This window comes from Glycine soja, chromosome 18 (assembly GCF_004193775.1).
Source record: "Glycine soja cultivar W05 chromosome 18, ASM419377v2, whole genome shotgun sequence".
Classification (NCBI taxonomy): Eukaryota; Viridiplantae; Streptophyta; class Magnoliopsida; order Fabales; family Fabaceae; genus Glycine; species Glycine soja.
The window spans coordinates 48,114,218-48,136,859 of NC_041019.1; the positions used below are offsets into that span (position 1 = coordinate 48,114,218).

Consider the following 22,642-nt stretch of genomic DNA (forward strand, 5'->3'; position numbering starts at 1 on the left):
TACATACAAAGTCATCTCACATCTCCACAGCGAACCTATGCTAAGTGAAAGGAAGATTCTAAAATTTCAGTTTCATGGCTTATGACCTATTGTCACAACTTGTCCCTTGTCAAGAACAAACGATTGAATTTATGAAAAAAAGATAAAAAAAAAGGAGGCCCTCACTAATTTTATTTAAAATAAGAAATTTTGAAAAATTTTATTTTTTGAGTAAAAAAAGAGTTTTTCAATTTGGTATTTGGAAATGAGTTTGGATTTGAGACATAGTTAAGAAAGATAGAAACTAAATTAATTCCATGGCAACACTGATATATCCATAAAATGATTATTTTATAATAATTAAATGTACAAGTATTAATAACTTAAAAAAATTGTTTTAACCCAAAATGAAATAAGAAATTCAATAAAACTAGAGAAGAATATAGATTTGTAAATTTATTTTTAGTTTGATAGGAACATTCTCTACTATGCCTACAAACACTGCAATAAAGTATATAAAAAAACACATAAGGACTCAAAGAAAGGTACAGGTAACAAGATGGAGTGAAGATGAAAAAAAACAAATCCTATAAATGATAATTGTGATGAAAACTAAGTCTTAATTGTTTAATAGACTTATATATTTGGTGGACCTGGCCATCATAATTTTATGTTTAATAAAAGATATTTCATTGAGTTAAAAAGAAAAGATATTTATAAAGATTTTAATCTCGATTTTTAAATAATGTGAATGACTAGCACAATACTAACGGTTAAAAAATCAATGATAATCGAAACATAATCATACATCAAATCAATCAAATGTACTAACAAGCATGACACATTGTGAAAAGCCTTATAAAAGAGTTAGGGTGTGTGAGATTATTTAGGCCATATAAGGTGATTTTGATCACACAGCTATGGGCTTAAACATTTTTTCAACCACTTTACCTGAATAATAGTCTAATAAAGGTCGCTTTTACTTTTTATGCTCAGAGAGTTGTGGATCATAACAAATGAGCTAAGTCATTTCACCTGTCAATTTATAAATGGATGTGGGTTGTTTGACCTAGTTATTAATACTGCTAGACTCAAGTATCACCTGTACTGTATCTTTCATTAATCATTTTAATAAATTACAAAAAAAAGTATTTAAAAATTAATAATTAACTATTGCAAAATATTTAAAATCATTTCTCTTGTAAATTTAACTTCCTCTAAATTAAGGCAAATTACAAGTAAAATAATTAACACATTCATTCTATAATATATATATATATATATATATATATATATATATATATATATATATATATAAAGAAGAATGCTAGAAACACATTCCTTCAAATATATTTTTTATTTATTTAAAATATATTAAAATTATAATGAATAAAAGAGAATGTATTTTAAAGAGTGTATCAAGTGTTTTTAACATTTTTATCTTTTAATATATAAAATTATCATCTTATCACACAACCTAATTTTTCTTTAAATTTTTAAGTAAGATTAAAATATGTGTCTAAATAATTCCATTTAAAACATACAATTTAATGACTATACGTTATTAATATAAAAAAATTTAAATTAAAAATCATTTTTAATACATTTGTAAGATGATTACCTAAAAGTCAACAAAGTTACTATATATAATAATTTATGATTAAATAAAAAAAATTATTTTATACTATAACTACATAACATATATTTTCCCATAAAATATGTTTTTATTCTTTGAAATATTTAAAAATATTAATTTTAGTTTTTATAAAAATCAACATATTTTGCATTTATACAGTTATATAATAATTTAGTTTTAGTTTCTCATTAAAACTAAGAATATATTTTATTAAAATATAAAAAATTAAATTCCTAAAAATTATATTAAATTTGTATAGAGTATAAAAATATGATTAAATTATTTCATAATCTCTAAATTATTTAAAAAAAATTTAATTAGATCTTTCAACTATTTTTATTTCCAAGTAAGTTCTTAAACTTGTGTTTTTTTTAATTATGTTTTTTTGTCCAACTGTTGATTATAGAAAATTAATTGTGTAAGTCAGTTAAGTGAATTTAAAGCAAAATTATTAGAGTGAAACCGGATAGATTTGTGAAAAAAATACTTATGTCGAGTGGATTTGTAGAGATAAAAATACTAATACAAACCTACGAAAGGTCAATATTAATTTTAGATAATTAATTATGTATAGTTATTTTTTTTTTGTAACTAGAGTGAAAATTTAATTAAAAACTATCAAATAATTCATGCACTTATAAAATAATTTATCCTAAAAATCATCCAAATATTGTAGCGTTTCAATATAATAATGGAAAGAAGTGAAGGCCACTAATATAAACGAAACTCAAAGCTCCGTTTAAGCCTCTTCGCCGCCTTATTTCCAGAAACATCTTCAATCAGTCTCCTCTCCTATAACAATCTCTAAATCAAGGTTTGCGATTAATTACCCTTTTCAATTCTCAGCTCTCAATTTCTGTTCTGAAACCATATTTTCTATTCTTTTATAGTTTTTTGGTTTGTTTTCTAATCAGAATAAATAAAAAGATTAGGGAAGAAAACTTGGGAATTATTGATAACTCCCTAAAAAGTTTAATTTTTATTTTCTGGGTAACATTGGAATCGTTTTCAGTTTGAAGCCGAGAAAATAATCATGGCCGGTGGTGCAAATTTCGTGCAAAGGGTTCTCTCTTACGTGGTGAATGAAGTGGTTATCAATGGTCTTGCCAACAGGTATGTGGTTCATTCACTTTTTTAAAAAAAATTTATTTTATAATTCTGTTTTTGATCTATGCGTTTGATTTTTGAGGTTGTAAGCTTCCTTCTCTAGCTTAATCTAAAGGAGTTTGAAAGGTTTGCTGCATGTGCGCGTATATACCTATGAATATGATAATTGGTAATGTGCATTTTGTTGTATTGGATTTTCCTGTGCTGATTTTTAGAAATTTTAGTTAGATTTTAATGTGGATTGTGCATGAATCATATGGTTGTTGTTGAGGCAAAACTTAGTGATCTCCACGGCTTGAAAGGAATTAGTTTCTGATGGGGAATATCCTTGTTGGGAAAAAAATGGTTTTGTTGATTAGAGCAAACATCTTTTTTTGAAGGCTTTTTTTTATTGCCAACACTCTGATTTTGGATTGAGGGACTCAATCAAGAGGAGTAAGAAAGACATGGAAAATTTGGAAACCTTGAATCAACCATATCTGTGCCTGTGCATGAAATATTACATTGATTAATAGAATTAACAAGCATTCATTAATTAGCGAAAAACTTGACATCAGGTTAGTTAATCGGTTGCTATTATAGCATCTTCACGTTGCAGCCTGTGAATGTTACATGTTGTGTGCATTGCATCATGTTTTTATGATGTGCCCACTGTTGCAGCCAATAGTGTGATTTATGCCCAGGGGTACAACCCATATTTGCCCTTGTTTTCCATGCTTTCCATCCTCAACCCACGACTGATAGAGGAGGATTTTTTCAATCACATTGTTTGGGCTCCTAGAATATGGCACCCTTGGGACTTTCTATTTGATTGTATTGAAAGGCCCAATGAATTGGGATTTCCCTATTGGGCCAGGTCACTCATTTCGGGACAAGCAGATCATTTATGATGAAGAGGATGAGCTTCAAGAGAATGATAAGCCATTGTTTCCCGTGATTTTCCCTCCCTTATTTGCATCTGATAGGCTTTATTAATTTTATAGCTGTGCTCTTGTCCAAGACAACTTGCTTCTTTGTTAAATGTTTATGCTGATTGATTTTTCCTGTGATGGCATTTGAGTACAGCTTTATATGCATGCCATCCATTCAAGATTCTATCTTTCTAGTGACTGTTTGATTCTATTTTTGTTTTCTTGTTTTTAAGAATTACTTCACAGAAATACTTTACAGAATATAAATATTCAAAAACTAGTGTTTGATACTTTTTTTTTCTGAAAAGAAGTTTTTAATGATCAAGGACAGTAGGACACCCATCGTCTTCTGCAATGTTTTCCCATTCTCCCCAGCAATATCTATTTCCTCTTCAGAGATGTTCTCCTGGACAATCACCTCATGGGAGTCTATGTTATTTAAGGAAAAGATCTTAATCCAACTCAAACTACAAATCTCCTTGTAGTGTATGACATGAATGCTTTGTCCGTTCCACTGCACAGCTTTATTTTTGTGCAGAACACCCTGTCCCATTGAAAATCATTGATCGCCCTCTTTTATGCATTGGTGTTGTTAGGAGTTTGTCCAAAGGCTAAGGCTTATGCTTCATGAATGCCAGGAACCATGGTTGGCAGCTGTGGTAATGGGGTGGGAGAGAAAAATGTACTGGTTGGGTTTGAGATGGGAGCAGAGAAACAAAAACAACCAAAATGCGATCTAAATTTTTTAATTTGAATGTGATTATGGAGGACAATTTTTCATAATAATAATCAGATAAAAGAATATGCAACCAAAATGTATTCTTTTCATCTTTCCATTTTTAAAGGGGGAAAAATGTTTTAGAGAATACTGATCAAGCAGGTCCCTAGTCTCCATAATATGCTTCAATTATTACCTTATGGATTCCAAATCATGTACCACAGATTTTCAAAATGTGGGTGCATTCAAAGTCCAAAGGTTTCCTGCTTTTGAATCATCCAATTGTCTACACGAAATTCATTTACAGTAGTAGTTCTTGTTTTCTTGTTTACTGTCATTTTCTCATGTTAATATTCATTGTGGTTTCCCAGCCCTGCATTTCAGAGGTTTGCAGTGAGGACATCAAAAAGAATTGAAGATATTTCTAACAAAGGTAATAGGAGCAAAATGATTGTCTTTTAATGTTTTATTGACCATGTCAACAAATTTCACACTTGCGTTATATATTCTGGCAGCTGTTCAGAAGAGGCAGGAGCTAGCTGAGCAGATCAAGGACATCTCGAAAAATATGGAGGTTGTATGCTGACAAAATTAATATTTAAATCAATATTGACAATGTGATTATCATCTTTTAACTTTTCCTTTTTCTTTTGCTGCTTCCAGTCATTCAAGAACAAGTAATTTTGCTACATTGTTGAAGGTCCATAGTCACGATTTTCTTTAGCCAAAGATGCTGCTGGAGACAAAGGCCGGGTGTTTGTAAATTTCTTTTTTAACAATATATTTTGGTTCTTAACTCGTGATCTCAAGTTGGGATGCAAGGGTTTTTCAGTTTGCTTGGTGAACTGAAAACAGGATTAGGATATTATTGCTAGTTTATGACACTGTCACTTTGTCACCAATATTAGTTTGCCTTTAATTTGAAACTATCGAGGAGTGATTATTACAGAATAAAAATGATACTTCTTACATTCAATTTGTTCTTCTAGGGAATCCTATTTGAATCCAGAGTACAAATAGGTCTCTTGCCAAATCATCTGTATACAAGTTCTTATAGGAACATGTTGTCTAGAATTGTGATTAAACTCATCTTTAAACTTTCATTCAAGCTTACGGTCGAAATATGAATCATAAGGATCCATTTGAAAGATTAACAAGGGAGTTAAAATTTTCACACAAATAGAAAATAATAAGAGGAACTAGCGAAACAAAGTGGAGTCATACAAATTGTAAATATTAAGACAATATATAGGATTTAATAACTAATTTCATCTCATTGTAAATATAAAGGCATCAAACTCCTTTAAAGTTACCTCTTCTCTTTCAACTAGATTTCAGTCTCTTTAAGACGGTTTGTAATATGTTTCTTTAGATTTCGATTTGGCTTCTTTTTTCTTTTTTTCTTTTCCATTGGAGGCTAAAAAGTAGCTGATGGGTCAAATTCACAATTTGTTGGCGTATCAGACAGAGATGATGAAGTTATGCCCTTGAAGCAGATAGCTTTGTTCCTTTTTAAAGAACATTTAAGCTCATCTTTAAATAAACGTCATGCATATTAAAATTTGAATGTTTCTACATTTTGATTAAAAATGGCAAATGCTTCATTGTATCATTCTCAAAGCTCATATTTTTCTTCCTCTGGACAACCTGTGTAGCATTTTACAAACTTTTAAACTGCACAATTTATCTTTTGCTAACAAGCTTTTAGTGCACCCTTTCCTCTCTCTCGTTCATGATCGTGATGTTCATTATAGTTGTCTTTGATCATTGACATAAAACCATCTGCCTTTTGGTTAACTCCCATAACTGAGTCCTTTGAAATATCAGGTCATGCTTAAAGCAGTAAGTGGCGGAGCTTGAGAAAATAATTTGGATGGTCAAAATAATTAAAATTATAATTTATAAATTAAATTAAATATTATAATATATTTTTTTTCAATTTTATGGAAGATTTTAAGCATTTAATGAAATTATTTAAATATTAATTATTTTCTTAATTAATTATCTTATATGATATTAAAATACTTTTTAATTTTATTAATAACACTCTAGGTTTTTTTTACAACTTTTATATTCCTGTCTACCATTAAATAAAAATTGGAAATTTTATCTGTAATCTTTTTTTGAAATTTTTAGCAAGAAACGTTAAATATTTTGTTTATGAATAAAAAATGTAGACAACGCAAACAAAAAGTTATTTTTTTCTAGGATGTTTTCAATTAATTTAAGTAAATGATCATATTTTTACCAGATTATCAAAATTTGTCGAACTTTATGTGGAACATTTCTTAATATAATCGCAAATTTCATTATGAAAATCTACATAAAAACGAGAAGGCTTAGATTTGTGAAGATTTGTGAAATGGAAGACCCTTGGTAACCCATCCGTCTCAAATCTAAATCCAACTTAGCATAACTTGAACTCGACTTAATTTGAAGGTCAAAAAAATGGTGGTGGGCCTGATTTTTTAATGTTTTTTTTCCAATGGATTAGCCTTTAGGAATTTCTATGTGCAACACTCGTTTTGCTGATACACTCAATACAACATATGTAATTCTTATATTACCCTTATGTAATTGGTTTATGGATTCACAATTCGTAAGTCAATTACATATCATCAATGGCATATGGATTGTTGATCCGTAATTGGCTTAAGAATTATGAATCCGTAAATCAACCAATTACAAAAAGATAATATGAGAATTACATATATTGTACTAAGTGTATTAGCAAAACGAATGGTGCGCCTAACAATTCCCTTATCCTTTTTCACTCAAATTCTACTGATGGTTACCCTTGATACCTATAGATGCAGTATTCCTCCTCATATCACTTAAGTTGTGAAAAAGATTGGCAAAAACACCAAATGGGGGCAGTTTTACAAATTATTTACCAAAAAGGGGCTCTTTTGTAATTATTTCCGGGGGGGTCTGTTTTTTTATTATAAAGTGCCCCCCAGACAAGCACCTCCACTGTGCATGTGACACGTGACACAGCAGGTAGCGCCTCTGACGCGGGCGTCTTTGGTAGCGCCTAGGGGTCAGGTTCCACTGGTGGCGCCCCTGCTGCAGGCACTACTGCTAGCGCAGGGCACACACCCCCAAGCCCCTTCCCACACCCCCCAGCCTCTTCTTGTCACACCCCCCCAGCCTCTTCCTACACCCCCCACCCCAAAATTGTATATTTTTTAATTTGTTTATTAAAAATTTAAATTTTGTTTCATTTTTGTTATTAGTATTATTTGTTATTTTTTTATATTCCCACACCCCCCACCCCAAAATTTCAATAAGATTATTTTTTATACACTCTAAATTGTATATTTTTTAATTTGTTTATCAAAAATTTAAATTTTTTTCATTTTTATTATTAGTATTATTTGTTATTTTTTTATATTTTATTATTCTCTCTTTTTGAAGAATATATAAGTACATTTTCAATAAAATACATTTTCACCTAAAATACATTTTGAAATCCTAAAATGTTTTAAAATGCTTTTTGATTTGGTCAATTCTTTTTTGATTTGGCCATTAAACAACGTTAGAGATCACTTTTGGTTTATGTGTCATTAACATTATGGTTATTTATTTTTATTTATTTTAAAAGCATTGCACAATAAGATTGAAACGTTGAAGTGACAATAATATAAAATTAACATGAAAAAAAATCATACAAAGTACATGACAATATGAAACACATGGAAAAAAATAATACAAAGTACATGAAAATGTTAAACCATGCGGAAAAAATGTAAACACATTATTAATCAATCATCACTATGTCTGTGATGCCACGACGAAGTCCCACATGGCTGGTCCCAATTTCTAGCTGCCCTATCAGGATTTCTTCTTCTAGGATTCGCCCTTTCATCCACTTGGTCAGCCTCGGCAGAGAAATCATGACGTAAATTGATCCCTAATAAGTCGTCCATGTCGGGTATATCTCCAGGTACATTCCACGGACCAGTAAGTGGGGCATTTGGGGTCGATACTTGACCATTTTGGGTAAATGAAGGAGTTCCCGTTGAAGAAGGAAAGGACCCAAATATGCCTGCAAAACTATACCCTGGTTGAAAATCATGTGGGTATGAATACATCGGCGGCATCTGAGGCGGTTCTTGAGTGAATGCCGGCGGTGTGTAATACATTCCATGTTGTCGTTCTGGCATCGGAGGCAAACTATATGTTGCTGCATCAACAGTTTCCCGACGTCGCGCTAAGCCTCGAGTCTCCACACTTTGTCGTAGTATATTAAACTGTTGATGTTCAAATTATGGCTGAGAAGGGGGAGCATCTTCATGTGCCTCAAGTATCCTATCCTCTTCTTCAGACAAAAGAGTGATCTTCTCGATACATGGCAGTAAATCGTCAAAAGTACAAACCCTTCTCCCAACAGGCGACACCATAAAATGTAGTGTTTCGACAATTTCACCCTGCATAGAAAATAAATGAATAGTTATTAAAATAATCTTCAATAAGCGCAACATTCTTTTCTAAATTATAATGGACAATGTATACCAATAGTCCTCTTCTTGCATGTTTTGGGTCGACATAAACTTTTGTTTTATGCCTGTACCACCTCATATATTCAGAGTTCAGACTGAGGGTCCCTGTTTGTGGCGGTGTTTGCTCTACTCTCCTTTCATAGCGACTATTCCATTCATTAAGTGCGGGTTGCATTAGTCGCATCCAATTTTTTCCTTTCTTTCCCTTTAATGTCAAGTTATGTATGTTGTTGGGTTGCATTACTGGTCTCGGAATAGGTTGTTGCATTCCAAATTATCTCATGACTCTATCCGGTTGGTGTCATTCCACTTTTTGAAAACAAATAAGTGGTATGATACATGTCCATAATAATACAGACCCAAAAAAACAAACTTGACTCAAATTCATTTCCACATGTCCAGCATAAGGGACCCATACAAACTGCATATAAAAGTTAAATTTAATAAATTAATTAAGAAATACAACATCATTTAATAAACAAACATCAAAATTGTTACCTCGTCGCGTTTCATGACATCTAATTTACGACGAAACTCAATTAAATTGTCATTGCCTATGTGATGCAATTCACCTCCCAACCATCTTCACAAAAAATTAAATAACAAAATAAAATGTTACATAGAATAATGATTAACATCAACCAAGCATGTTTATTAATAATGAATTCAAAACAGTAAAGGAAAGTATACCTGTAACCAAGTGGCGCGTTTTGTTGTTGTGGAGGAATAACTGAGGGGGCTAACGTTGGGCATCGTTCCCATGCCCATAATTGAATCAAGAGAGTGAAACCGCCTATTGATTTAGTATTATAGTCTGTTGCAATGCACATCTCTCTATAAAGGTGACCCAAAACAGCAGCTCCCCATGCATAACTGCTGCACTCTCTAAGGTCTCTCAGAAACTCCAAATATTTCAAATGCACATGTTTGCTGCTTTTGTCAACAAACATTACCCCTCCTATGAATCGTAAGATCCAAGCACGAGCAAATCTTTCAAGGCCTTCTTGGTTGCCTGTAAAATCATGAATATTTGCAAAATGAGAAGACAACCAACTCAATTTAATTGAGTTCCCATCAATTACAGCATCGTCAGGCATGACACCCAATAATTCATGAAACAACTCAAACCAGTCAATATTTGTATTTCCAATTAATGGTCTTCCATCCACAGGAATACCAAGTAGCACAGAAACATCTTGAAGTGTAATAGTTGTCTCTCCACACTTCAAATGAAATGTATGCGTTTCTGGCCTCCACCTTTCAATAAAAGCATTCACCAATGCTCCATTCACTTTCAACTGCGTCAATTTCATTATCGGGTACAAACCCGAAATTTGTAATAGAGGAATAATTTCTTCGGGTGGTGCTTCTCTATGATTGTACAGTGGTGTGGCTCGTCGGATTTTTAATGTCCTATCATTAGCACCATTCCAAATATGTTGGAATACATGATTTTTTTGCATCCACAATAAATCATCCTCTAATGGTCTAGATGTCACGTCATAATGATGAGAAGATGACGAACTACCCATATTAAAACTTCTGTATAGAAAGAAAAAAAAAATTAATAGTCACACATATCATAAATAATAAATAAAGTCAAGTACGTACGCGTAATTTAAATTTTAGAAACGAACACGTAATTTAATTTTAGAAACAAACACGTAATTTAAATTTTCTTCACATTGAGGAATTTTTTTACTTAATTTTCAGAAAAAATATATTTTTTTCTCCATTTCAACAATTTAAAAAAACATATATATATATATATATATATATATATATAATAAAAAATAATTTCTACACATTTGAGGAATTTTTTTTCTCCATTTTCAGAATATATATATATATTTTTTGTCAATTTCAGCAATTTCAATAAATAAATATATATATATATATATATATATATATATATATATATATAAAATAAAAAATAATTTCTTCACAATGAGGAATTTTTTTTCTCAACTTTCAGAAAATATATATATATATATTTTTGTCAATTTTAGCAATTTCAATAAACATATATATATATATATATATATATATATATAATAATAATAATAAATAATTTCTTCACATTGAGGATTTTTTTTCTCAACTTTCAGAAAATATATATATATTTTTCCTCAATTTCACCAATTTAAGAAAAAAATAATATATATATATATATATATATATATATATATATACATAATATGCCTTTCTTTTTTAAATACGCCTAATAACAATATTACAGTAATATTTATTATGAATCTTAATTAAATTTATATTCTAAAAATTAAACAACCGTAACAAAAATAAACAATTTGTTATATAATTAATAAAAAATAACTAAAATAATAAACAAATTAAACTAACAGCAAAAATATATAAAGATAAAGAAAATAAACTTGTTGTGTTGCGAGTTAATACAATTTTCTTGTACACAAGATGACTACCTGCAAAAAAAAACATACAAATAATAAAATATAACAATTTATAAAAAATAAATAAATTTGAAACAATTAAAAAAATAACATACCTTGTTGGGAGAAGGGAAACAAAAATGGAGTGTTGGGAGGGGGGGACAAGCCTGGGGACAGAGGAGAGCTTAGGGGAGAAGGAGGGAGTGGGGTGAGGGGGGGACCGGGAGGGGTGGGGGGGGGGGGGGGGGGGGGGACCGCCCTTTATCGGGCTGGAGGGGGTGGGGGAGGGATGCGCCTGGGGTCGCGCCTGCAGCAGGGGCGCCACCAGTCGTGCCCAGTGGCAAGGCGCTACCAGACGCGCCCGCGTCAAGGGCGCTACCCTACAACTCCCTCGTGCGCCGTGCCGGTGCCACGTGTCGCATAATCATTGGAAGCGTCTGTTTGGGGGGCGCTTTGTAATAAAAAACAGACCCCCCTGAAAATAATTACAAAAGAGCTCCTGTTTGGTAAATAATTTGTAAAAGTGCCCCCTTTTGGTGTTTTTGCCGAAAAAAATTTGTATAGGTCACTTCTTGTTTTACGAACTAAACAAATGACTGAAATGGTCAGGCCATAGTTCCTTATTTTGAGACAAACAAGCTTGTCATTTCATTAATAACCAAAGAAGCAATACAAAGAAGAATATATGCTAAAAAAATTAGAGACTAGAAAAAGATGGTGTTGTCCTAGTTAGGGCATGAGCCACACCATTAGCTTGCTTCCTTACATAACTAATATGAAAGGTTTGGTTGACTGACAACAAGGACCCACAATCATGTAGAGTGCTACCCAGTTGAGAAAAATCTTCAACAATGATATTTATTTTATCCATAAGAACCTTGCAGTCAAATGCAAATTGCACTTCATGCAACCTCATGGCACTTGTAGCCTGAATAACAAAGAGTTCCTCCACCTAGACCTAGCAGCCATTACGTTTCCTTACATGTCTCTTGATACACACCCCAAAACCAATACAATTCGGCAAAAACACCAAAAGGGGGCACTTTTACAAATTATTTACCAAAAATGGACTCTTTTGCAATTATTTCCGGGGGGGGGGGGGGGGGTCTGTTTTTTTTATTACAAAGCGTCCCCCAGACAGACGCTTCCATTGATTACGTGACACATGGCACCGGCGCGGCGCACGAGGGAGCAGCAGGGTAGCGCCCCTGACGCGGGCCCGTCTGGTAGCGCCCTGCCACTGGACGCGATCGGTGGCACCCCTGCTGCAGGCGCGTCCCTCCCCCACCCCCTCCAGCCCGATAAAGGGCGGTCCCCCCCCCCCCCCCCACCCCACCCCCTCCCGGTCCCCCCCTCACCCCACTCCCTCCTTCTCCCCCAAGCTCTCCTCTGTCCCAGGCTTGTCCCCCCCCCTTCCCAACACTCCATTTTTGTTTCCCTTCTCCCAGCAAGGTATGCTATTATTTTAATTGTTTCAAATTTTTTTTTTATAAATTGTTATATTTTATTATTTGTATGTTTTTTTTTCAGGTAGTCATCTTGTGTACAAGAAAATTGTATTAACTCGCAACACAACATGTTTATTTTCTTTATCTTTATATATTTTTGCTGTTAGTTTAATTTGTTTATTATTTTAGTTATTTTTTATTAATTATATAATAAATTGTTTATTTTTGTTACGATTGTTTAATTTTTAGAATATAAATTTAATTAAGATTCATAATAAATATTACTGCAATATTGTTATTAGGCGTATTTAAAAAAGAAAGGCATATTATATATATATATATATATATATATATATATATATATATTCTGAAATTGGTGAAATTGAGGAAAATATATATATATTTTCTGAAAGTTGAGAAAAAAAAATCCTCAATGTGAAGAAATTATTTTTTATTATATATATATATATATATATATGTTTATTGAAATTGTTGAAATTGACAAAAAATATATATATATATTTTCTGAAAGTTGAGAAAAAAATTCCTCAATGTGAAGAAATTATTTTTTATTATATATATATATATATATATATATATATATATATATATATATGTTTATTGAAATTGCTGAAATTGACAAAAAAATATATATATTTTTTCTGAAAATGAAGAAAAAAATTCCTCAATGTGTAAAAATTATTTTTTATTATATATATATATATATATATATATATATATATATATATATATATATATGTTTTTTGAAATTGTTGAAATGGAGAAAAAATATATATATATTTTCTGAAAATTAAGTAAAAAAATTCCTCAATGTGAAGAAAATTTAAATTACGTGTACGTACTTGACTTTATTTATTATTTATGATATGTGTGACTATTAATTTTTTTTCTTTCTATACTGGAGTTTTAATATGGCTAGTTCGTCATCTTCTCATCATTATGACGTGGCATCTGGACCATTAGAGGATGATTTATTGTGGATGCAAAAAAAATCATGTATTCCAACATATTTGGAATGGTGCTAATGATAGGACGTTAAAAATCTGACGAGCCACACCACTGTACAATCATAGAGAAGCACCGCCTGAAGAAATTATTCCTCTATTACAAATTTCGGGTTTGTACCTGATAATGAAATTAGCGCAGTTGAAAGTGAATGGAGCATTGGTGAATGCTTTTATTGAAAGGTGGAGGCCAGAAACGCATACATTTCATTTGAAGTGTGGAGAGACAACTATTACACTTCAAGATGTTTCTGTGCTACTTGGTATTCCTGTGGATGGAAGACCATTAATTGGAAATACAAATATTGACTGGTTTGAGTTGTTTCATGAATTATTGGGTGTCATGCCTGACGATGCTGCAATTGATGGGAACTCAATTAAATTGAGTTGATTGTCTTCTCATTTTGCAAATATTCATGATTTTACAGGCAACCAAGAAGGCCTTGAAAGATTTGCTTGTGCTTGGATCTTACGATTCATAGGAGGGGTAATGTTTGTTGACAAAAGCAGCAAACGAGTGCATTTGAAATATTTGCGATTTCTGAGAGACCTTAGAGAGTGCAGCAGTTATGCATGGGGAGCTGCTGTTTTGGGTAACCTTTATAGAGCGATGTGCATCGCAACAGACTATAATACTAAATCAATAGACGGTTTCACTCTCTTGATTCAATTATGGGCATGGGAACGATGCTCCCCCTTCTCAGCCACAATTTGAACATCAATAGTTTAATATAATACGACAAAGTGTGGAGACTCGAGGCTTAGCGTGACGTCGGGAAACTGTTGATGCAGCAACATATAGTTTGCCTCCGATGCCAGAACGACAACATGGAATGTATTACACACTGCCGACATTCACCCAAGAACCGTCTCAGATGCCGCCGATGTATTCATACCCACATGATTTTCAACCAGGGTATAGTTTTGCAGGCATATTTGGGTCCTCTCTTTCTTCAACGGGAACTCCTTCATTTACCCAAAGTGGTCAAGTATCGACCCCAAATGCCCCACTTGCTGGTCCGTGGAATGTACCTGGAGATATACCCGACATGGACGACTTATTAGGGGTCGATTTACGTCATGATTTCTCTGCCGAGGCTGACCAAGTGGATGAAAGGGCGAATCCTAGAAGAAGAAATCCTGATAGGGCAGCTAGAAATTGGGACCGGCCATGTGGGACTTCGTCGCGGCATCACAGACATAGTGATGATTGATTAATAATGAGTTTACATTTTTTCCGCATGGTTTAACATTTTCATGTACTTTGTATTATTTTTTCCATGTGTTTCATATTGTCATGTACTTTGTATGATTTTTTTTATGTTAATTTTATATTGTTGTCACTTCAACGTTTCAATCTTATTATGCAATGCTTTTAAAATAAATAAAAATAAATAACCATAATGTTAATGGCACATAAACCAAAAGTGATCTCTAACGTAGTTTAATGGCCAAATCAAAAAAGAATTGACCAAATCAAAAAGCATTTTAAAACATTTTAGGATTTCAAAATGTATTTTAGGTGAAAATGTATTTTATTGAAAATGTACTTATATATACTTCAAAAAGAGAGAATAATAAAATATAAAAAAATAACAAATAATACTAATAATAAAAATGAAAAAAAATTTAAATTTTTGATAAACAAATTAAAAAATATACAATTTAGAGTGTATAAAAAATAATCTTATTGAAATTTTGGGGTGGGGGTGTGGGAATATAAAAAAATAACAAATAATACTAATAACAAAAATGAAACAAAATTTAAATTTTTGATAAAGAAATTAAAAAATATACAATTTTGGGGTGGGGGGTGTGAGAAGAAGAGGCTGGGGGGTGTGGGAAGGGGCTGGGGTGTGTGGGGGGAAAGCTGCCCTGCGCTAGCAGTAGCGCCTGCAGCAGGGGCGCCACCAGTGGTGCCTGACCCCTGGGCGCTACCAAAGGCACCCGCGTCAAGGGCGCTACCTGCTGTGCCACGTGTCACGTGTACAGTGGAGGCGCCTGTCTGGGGCGCTTTTTAATAAAAAAAAACAGACCCCCGGAAATAATTGCAAAAGAGTCCCTTTTTAATAAATAATTTGTAAAATTGCCCCCATTTATTATTTTTGCCTAACATTATAAAGTACCTGGAGGTGGTGGTGTCCAATGATGTTGACCATAGATAAGAGTGTGATTTTGAGAAAAGGCATTATAACTCTTAACCCTAAATTAATAAAAGGTGCCAGGCTATACTTCCTAGTTCCTAATGTATTTTCCAAATTTTACAAATTTTTAAAATTGAAAATGTAGAGTTTATAATAAGAACTTAAATTTTGATTCTTCATTGATGAGCCTTCTTTGGATATTCTTTTTCCATAAGCACTTATATAAAAAGTATAACAAATTAAATTTATGTTGTAAATTAAAATTAACTTATTATTTAATTTTTATAAAACTCTGTAATTTAATGTTTTAAAATTCGGGATACATAAATTAATTTTATTTTGCGATAAAAATTTAATTTAATTTATTTTCTTATTTTATTCTTATGAAAATATTTTTAGAAGAACTTATTTAATGGATTCTACTCTAAACTCTAGTAATGGTTTCAGGTTAATTATATTTTAATCCTTGAATTTTTTAACATTTCACCTTCATTTTATTTTTAAAAAATTGATCCATCTTAGTTACTAATATTTATTTCTTTTTCGGTTTCATTTAAAACCACCGTTAGTTGCTGAGGTAGCAGCTTTCTTTTAATTTTTTTAAAACATTTTAGTTTTATAAAAATGTATTATAAACCACCGTTTATATTTTTTAGTAAATTTTGATTAATCAAAAAATGTATTAAAAAGAGTGTGATGAAAATTTTGGTTTTTTAAAAAAGCATTGTTAAATGCAACTTGAGGAAGCATTTTCCAACTACTAAATCCTTGTCCTTTGTCTGTGAAGGTTTAAGGTTAAGGTTTTCACAGAATTCCTCTAATGGCATCCATCGTATCCACCAAAGCCAACCAATTTCGCTATTCCACGCGCCTTCTCTTCTCACACCTTCTTCGCCAAGGCAGACCCTCCACGCTTTCACCACCCTTCTCTTCTCATCTTCAACCACTCCATCACCCTTACAAGGTTTATTTTCCTTTCATTGTCATTCACCCCTAAAAAAAAATCAATTTTTAAACATAAAGTTCATTGCTTTGATTCTATCTCTCGTTCTTCTTCTCCCATCTCAATTGGGTCAGCTCCAATTCTCATTGTCATTCACTTTCTGTTGAATTTCTAGGTTCGGAATCAAAGTTATGGAAATGGGTCGTTGAGGTTGTGTCAAAGGTTTCTATCTTCTTCTTCTTCTCCTCCTGCTGCTAATGTTAGTGGAGAAAAACCAGCATCAGATTCAGATCACTCTGCAAAAGATGGTTCTGGCCAAGGGAAAGAGTCTGGGAGTGGAGGAGATGAGGGTCAGAAAAGTGATGCTGGGAAATCCGTTCGTGGAGGGGTGTGTATATATCTAAAGTTATTATTGTTAGCAATGTGATTTTTCTTCCTTGAGCATTTTTTTTTCAGTTAATGTGAATTTTATGTGATGGGTTTGGAGTTCTGAGTTGATTTTATAATCCGTTTGCAGCCTGTTTCTTGGTTGAGCTTTCTCTTGCTGGTGCTCACTGGAGCTGGATTGGTGTTCTACTATGACAGGGAAAAGAAACGACATATTGAAGGTAGATTACTATGGTGAGTTTAGTTTTTGTGGTTAGGAATGTGGTGGTGTCTTTGTTAATGGCATGTTTATTGTTTGCTTATATTGTTGCTGGTAGTTTAGTTTGTGCATTTTGCAGGATGAATGTTTATTTTTATGTAGTTAATTTCATAATAAATAAATATTTGTTAGTATATTAATTGTATTACAATTAAAATTCATAATAAATAAACATCTATGAATATATAAATTATATTTTGGATTTACAATAAACAATTTAAATTGTGATATAAGATTATCTTTTACTATTGAGACATTGTTTTATAAAAAGTTATTGAAATTCAATTTAGAAATAAGATACCACGTATAATAGAGTAGATCAAAAGACATAGACAGTTAGAAAATCAAGTATAAAGTTTGAGATGGTTGAGATAAATTTTTGGGTTAGTTGCTGGAGTAGTATGTGAAATGTACATCTAAAGGAGAGAAGAGAATAAAAGTGAGAATGTTTAATTGAGAGAGTAGAGAGGGATAGAATTTCATTCTGCAAGTTGTGTATTTTAATTTATAAATTTATAATGTAAAAGTAGATATGTATCTTTTTGTGTGGTTGTTAAAAAAACTGTGGCATGTTTCATTGTGTATTTGTTAGAACCTTAGCAGGGTCAAGTTTGTGTACAGGATATACAGTGCCACATTATTTGTGTTTTATCAAATCATATCAAATAGTCCCGTTTCTTGTTTCATTCAATTTGATTCTAAGGTAACGTGATGTTTTCTTCTTCCATCTATTAATTCAACTTTTATTGCTGCAGGGATACGTTCTAATACAGAGGCTGTTAAGCAGGGACCTTCTGTAGGAACAGCTGCAATTGGGGGTCCATTTCACCTTGTAAACCATCACGGAAAACATGTAACTGAAAAGGATTTCTTGGGAAAGTGGACTTTGTTATATTTTGGCTTTACTCACTGCCCAGATATCTGTCCAGAGGAACTACAGAAGTTAGCAGCTGCTGTTGATAAAATAAGTAAGTTTTTGTAGGTGATTTATTGGTGTATGTCAAGCTAAGTTTCATACTATACAGAGCAAAATATGCTCTTATTCTCATTATAGTGGTCAAAGAGCAATCAAAATACCAAGTGATGTCTGAAATAATGAAATTCATGAGAGGTACATGTCTGGAGTGTGGTTGAGCTGTTGAGATTTAATGGGATAGCGATTAAAATGAAATTGCAAGTGCTTTTTGTTTTTGGCAAATTGATTTAACCAATGGCTGTTAAGAAAGAACATTGCAATTTTTCAATCTTCAACTTTTGTTCTTGTGATAATGTACTAATGGTAATCATATCCATGCTCTTTTGGTTCCCTGCAGAGGAGAAAGCTGGAATTGAAACTGTACCGGTTTTTATCTCTGTTGATCCTGAGAGGGATACTGTTGAACAAGTGGGTGAATATGTCAAAGGTGCTTGGCGTTATACTTCTTAAATTAATTTTATGGTCTATTGTGTTTGTTTCGTATTTGTTTTTTCCTGGATGTGGAGGGGGAGGTGGGATACATAGATTGATTTATTATATCAGTTACTGAATTCTAAGGTCATTGTGTTAATTTATACTTTTCAGAATTTCATCCAAAGTTAATTGGATTAACTGGTAGCCCGGATGAGATCAAGAATGTTGCTCGTGCATATCGTGTTTATTACATGAAGACAGCAGAGGAAGACTCAGATTATCTTGTTGATCACTCCATAGTTATGTATGTAATACTGTTTGTGCTTCAATATATACGGCATTCTGTTTTACCAATTGCTCTTGGTGCTGTATGCTAGTAGTCTGTCTATGAATTTGGAATCTTGTCTTGATAAATGGAAATGAAATTTATGGATGATCTAATCCTTGAAATATTTCAATGACAAGGATGAGCGTAGAAATAGTGGAGGTAATGTCCATAAAGTTGTGAATGACCTTTCTTTGAAATATACCCATCATGATTGACTGTTAACTATTATTCACATGCACGCCATGCACACATGTACATCCATCTTATTTAGAACTTAGAAGTCTATGGTCCTAGAGATATATCAATAACTTTTGACCATATTGAATTAATAGAAAAATTGAACATTTCTAATCAATTTCCATTTGTGTTTCGGTTATTAGTGTCATCATCCAAGATATTGGATATTTTGGCTATTTGTTTAGCAATTAGCTTGCGTAGCCAGATAGTTTCATTGTCCTGGTTACCCTTTCCAGTTATGCGTATTCATTTGCAGATATGTAGTTGCATCTGCAGGATTATATTGCTCTTATAAAGGATGTTTCTTGTTGAATGATGAATACTAACTTGATAATATTTCCAGATACTTGATGAGTCCTGAAATGAAATTTGTAAAGTTTTTTGGCAAGAACAATGATGTTGATTCACTTGCCGATGGAGTTATTAAAGAGGTAAAGCAGTATAAGAAGTAACCTGAACAATGCTATTGGTACCCTCATTTCTTTAGTGGAAACGAAATTGTCAATGAATTTTGGCCTTGTGGTAGTAAACTACAACAGTATGTCTGATTATACTTCTGAAGGCTAGCTGTTCTTTAGGTGTTTCTGGAGATTGGACAGTTTCAAAAAGCAACTTATTGTCATTGTTTCAATGTTTAGTATTGCCTTGAAATATTTTTGGTGACATTTATTTGTGTATTTGAGATGCACCGACATTACAATTGTCATGTTCAACATATGCCTTATATCAGATATGGCATCTATAATAAGAAATACCATGGTTTATATTGATGAGATATTAAATTACGATCTTCAATAGGGAAGAGCCTACAATTTAAAATGAATTTGATTGGTTTCCTTTCTTTCGTTGGTAGCAATACCCTTCGAAGGTTACACTCTCCATTGATCATTTGCATGAATTTCTGCACGCTGGTTTAAATGTGGATTGGTGACAAATTTATGACAACTTAAATTAGCTGAAGTTTTAATAACTAAAAAGGTCAATTAGTTTTTATTTTCGTATAATCTTTTTTTTCTTTTCAATTTAGTCCTCTAGTTTTTAAAATTAATTTAATTTAATCCTAATCTCACTTTATAACAATTTACAATTGTCACTTTAGAACATCACAAAATCCACATTTCAATTTAGACCAAATGATTAAATTAAGTCAGTTATAAAAATTAGAGAAACAAATTAAACCTGAATAAAATTAGAGGATCAAATCGAATCTAAAAATTAAATTACAGAACCAAAAAACTAATTTAACCTAACTAAAAAAGCTACTAAAAAAATCACTACTAAATAAGTAGATTCTACTAAAAAAATTTGAAGTACTCCCTTTGTTTTCTTTTATAAGCAAAAAAAGTTTCATTTTTTTTTCTAAAATATAAGATTCAACTATTTTGTCTTATTTAATAAGACTATATTCAAAATATTCTTCATTGAGATTTGTGCTAAATATCAAGTTCTAATAAAGGATAATTTAAGAAAAAAATATTTTTTAAATTGGAAATGACACAATTTAAAGAAGTTAATTAATTTTCTAAGGCTTAAATATGTTTTTAATCTTGAATAAATACATGATTTTTGTGTTTATTCTCTGATAAATTTTTATTTTACGTCGAGTTCCTAATAAAATAATATTTTTTATTTTTTATCCTTGATATTTTGTTTAATCTTTGATAAATTAACGAATTTTATATTTATTCTTTAATAAATTAACGGATTTCATTTTAGTTCCGACTAATAACAAATAAGAAAAATTTATTAAAAAATAAATATAAAATTCACTAATTTATCGATGACTAAAGATAAGTATCAAAGAACAAAAATAAAATTATTATTTCATTAGAAGCTAAACGTAAAACAAATTTATTAGAAAGTAAATATAAAAAATGAATATTTATTAATAATAAAAAATATATTTAAGTGTTTTCTTAATAAGTGTAAAATTAATTTTTGTTTTCTTGTAAAAGAAAATGGAGGGAGTAACTCTTTTTTTCCCATCATATTACATATTGAGGCATCATGGTTGAAGCCAACTAGGTTGACACCTCGATAACTAACGGCCGAAAACAACAAACCCTACAATATATTAAAAAAAAAGTGAAATAGAAAAAAAAAAAAACACGGGAAGCATGCACCAAACCTATGACAACAAGAGACAGAAAGCTCTACAAATAATATAAATACTTGATTACTTTTTTTTAAAATCAATTTTGCCTAATTTTTTATTAAGCGTAATTGATGTTTCTCATATAATTTTTTAAATATCACAAATTTCTCAAAAACCAGCTTAGGGAATAAGTATTTTCTGCAACTTAATGTTTTTTCTTCTTATATATATATATATATATATATATATATATATATATATATATATATATATATATCAAAAACCACGTCTCTTTTAAAAACTGCCAATAGAAGAGGATAATATGTTATTACTGTTAAGATCAACTTCTATGACACAATTATCATGAGTTAAAGATATTAATTTGTATTCTGCTTTTAATAATAATCATAATTAATTTGTTTAATATATTTTTGACAAAAGGTGACTATTTTTTTATCAATTAAAAAAATTATTTCTAAACTTAGTTATATAAGTTTAATAGTTAATTTTATAGTATAAATTCAAGAAAAATAAATAATGTAACAATTTTATCAAAATAATTTTACTGTTTTATCAATTAAAAGTAAATTAATTTCTAATCCTAATTAGATAAATTTAGTGTTTAATTTATACTATGATAAAAGCTGTAAATAGTTATTTTTGTGTGCAATAGTCTCATTTATATTAAAATATTTTTTAAGACATTTATATTAAAATCTCTGACCTTATGTATATTACTTAGACTCTTCCTCACTAGCTCAGTACTAATGATTTATTTATTAAATCATTTAACTATTTGATCAATTTAAAATAATTTAATTTCTAAACTTAATTGTATAAATCCTATAATCAATTTTATTATTAAAGCAAAAATATCAAATAGTTTTTTAATATGTTTTTTAATTTGTTAAAAAAATTAACATAATTATTATATAAGATTTTAGTCGATTCATTTTGTAGATAATCATTTTAAAATACAAGAAAAAGTGTAATATTTAAAAATATTAAATAAAAATAAAATTAAAAATATACTCAAGTCCGTTTACAAAGAAAAAATATTTTATCAAAACTGGTTTAAGAAAATTACAAAAAATCAATTAAAAAATTTAGAATCTTTTAGTAATT

The 22,642-nt window shown here is 31.1% G+C and overlaps 2 protein-coding genes across 2 annotated transcripts; one reads left to right on the forward strand and one right to left on the reverse strand.

Annotated features, from left to right (window-relative positions):
- Window positions 1-8,619: 8,619 nt before the first annotated feature.
- On the reverse strand, window positions 8,620-10,166 carry LOC114397353 (serine/threonine-protein phosphatase 7 long form homolog). The gene is made up of 4 exons (XM_028359414.1): window positions 9,544-10,166; window positions 9,352-9,436; window positions 9,227-9,274; window positions 8,620-8,781 (listed from the first exon to the last, which is right to left on the reverse strand). Exons 1-4 carry the CDS (start codon window positions 10,164-10,166, stop codon window positions 8,620-8,622), a joined length of 918 nt encoding a protein of 305 aa, XP_028215215.1.
- A 6,458-nt stretch (window positions 10,167-16,624) lies between these two features.
- LOC114395214 (protein SCO1 homolog 1, mitochondrial-like) lies at window positions 16,625-20,195 on the forward strand. The gene is made up of 7 exons (XM_028356932.1): window positions 16,625-16,842; window positions 16,997-17,209; window positions 17,339-17,429; window positions 18,223-18,435; window positions 18,781-18,870; window positions 19,029-19,161; window positions 19,766-20,195. Exons 1-7 carry the CDS (start codon window positions 16,699-16,701, stop codon window positions 19,872-19,874), a joined length of 993 nt encoding a protein of 330 aa, XP_028212733.1. The 5' UTR covers window positions 16,625-16,698; the 3' UTR covers window positions 19,875-20,195.
- Window positions 20,196-22,642: the final 2,447 nt, after the last annotated feature.

What these genes read in the sequence shown, in the direction of transcription:
- LOC114397353 (XM_028359414.1), bottom strand. Translation starts at nt 10,166, where the DNA reads ATGAAATTGACGCAGTTGAAAGTGAATGGAGCATTGGTGAATGCTTTT. An exon ending in ATGTCATGAAACGCGACGAG is followed by an intron (nt 9,275 to 9,351) that starts GTAACAATTTTG and finishes TTTTATATGCAG; the next exon opens with TTTGTATGGGTCCCTTATGC. An exon ending in TGGAAATGAATTTGAGTCAA is followed by an intron (nt 8,782 to 9,226) that starts GTTTGTTTTTTT and finishes TTTTCTATGCAG; the next exon opens with GGTGAAATTGTCGAAACACT.
- LOC114395214 (XM_028356932.1), top strand. Translation starts at nt 16,699, where the DNA reads ATGGCATCCATCGTATCCACCAAAGCCAACCAATTTCGCTATTCCACG. An exon ending in CACTCCATCACCCTTACAAG is followed by an intron (nt 16,843 to 16,996) that starts GTTTATTTTCCT and finishes TTGAATTTCTAG; the next exon opens with GTTCGGAATCAAAGTTATGG. An exon ending in AAAGAAACGACATATTGAAG is followed by an intron (nt 17,430 to 18,222) that starts GTAGATTACTAT and finishes TTATTGCTGCAG; the next exon opens with GGATACGTTCTAATACAGAG.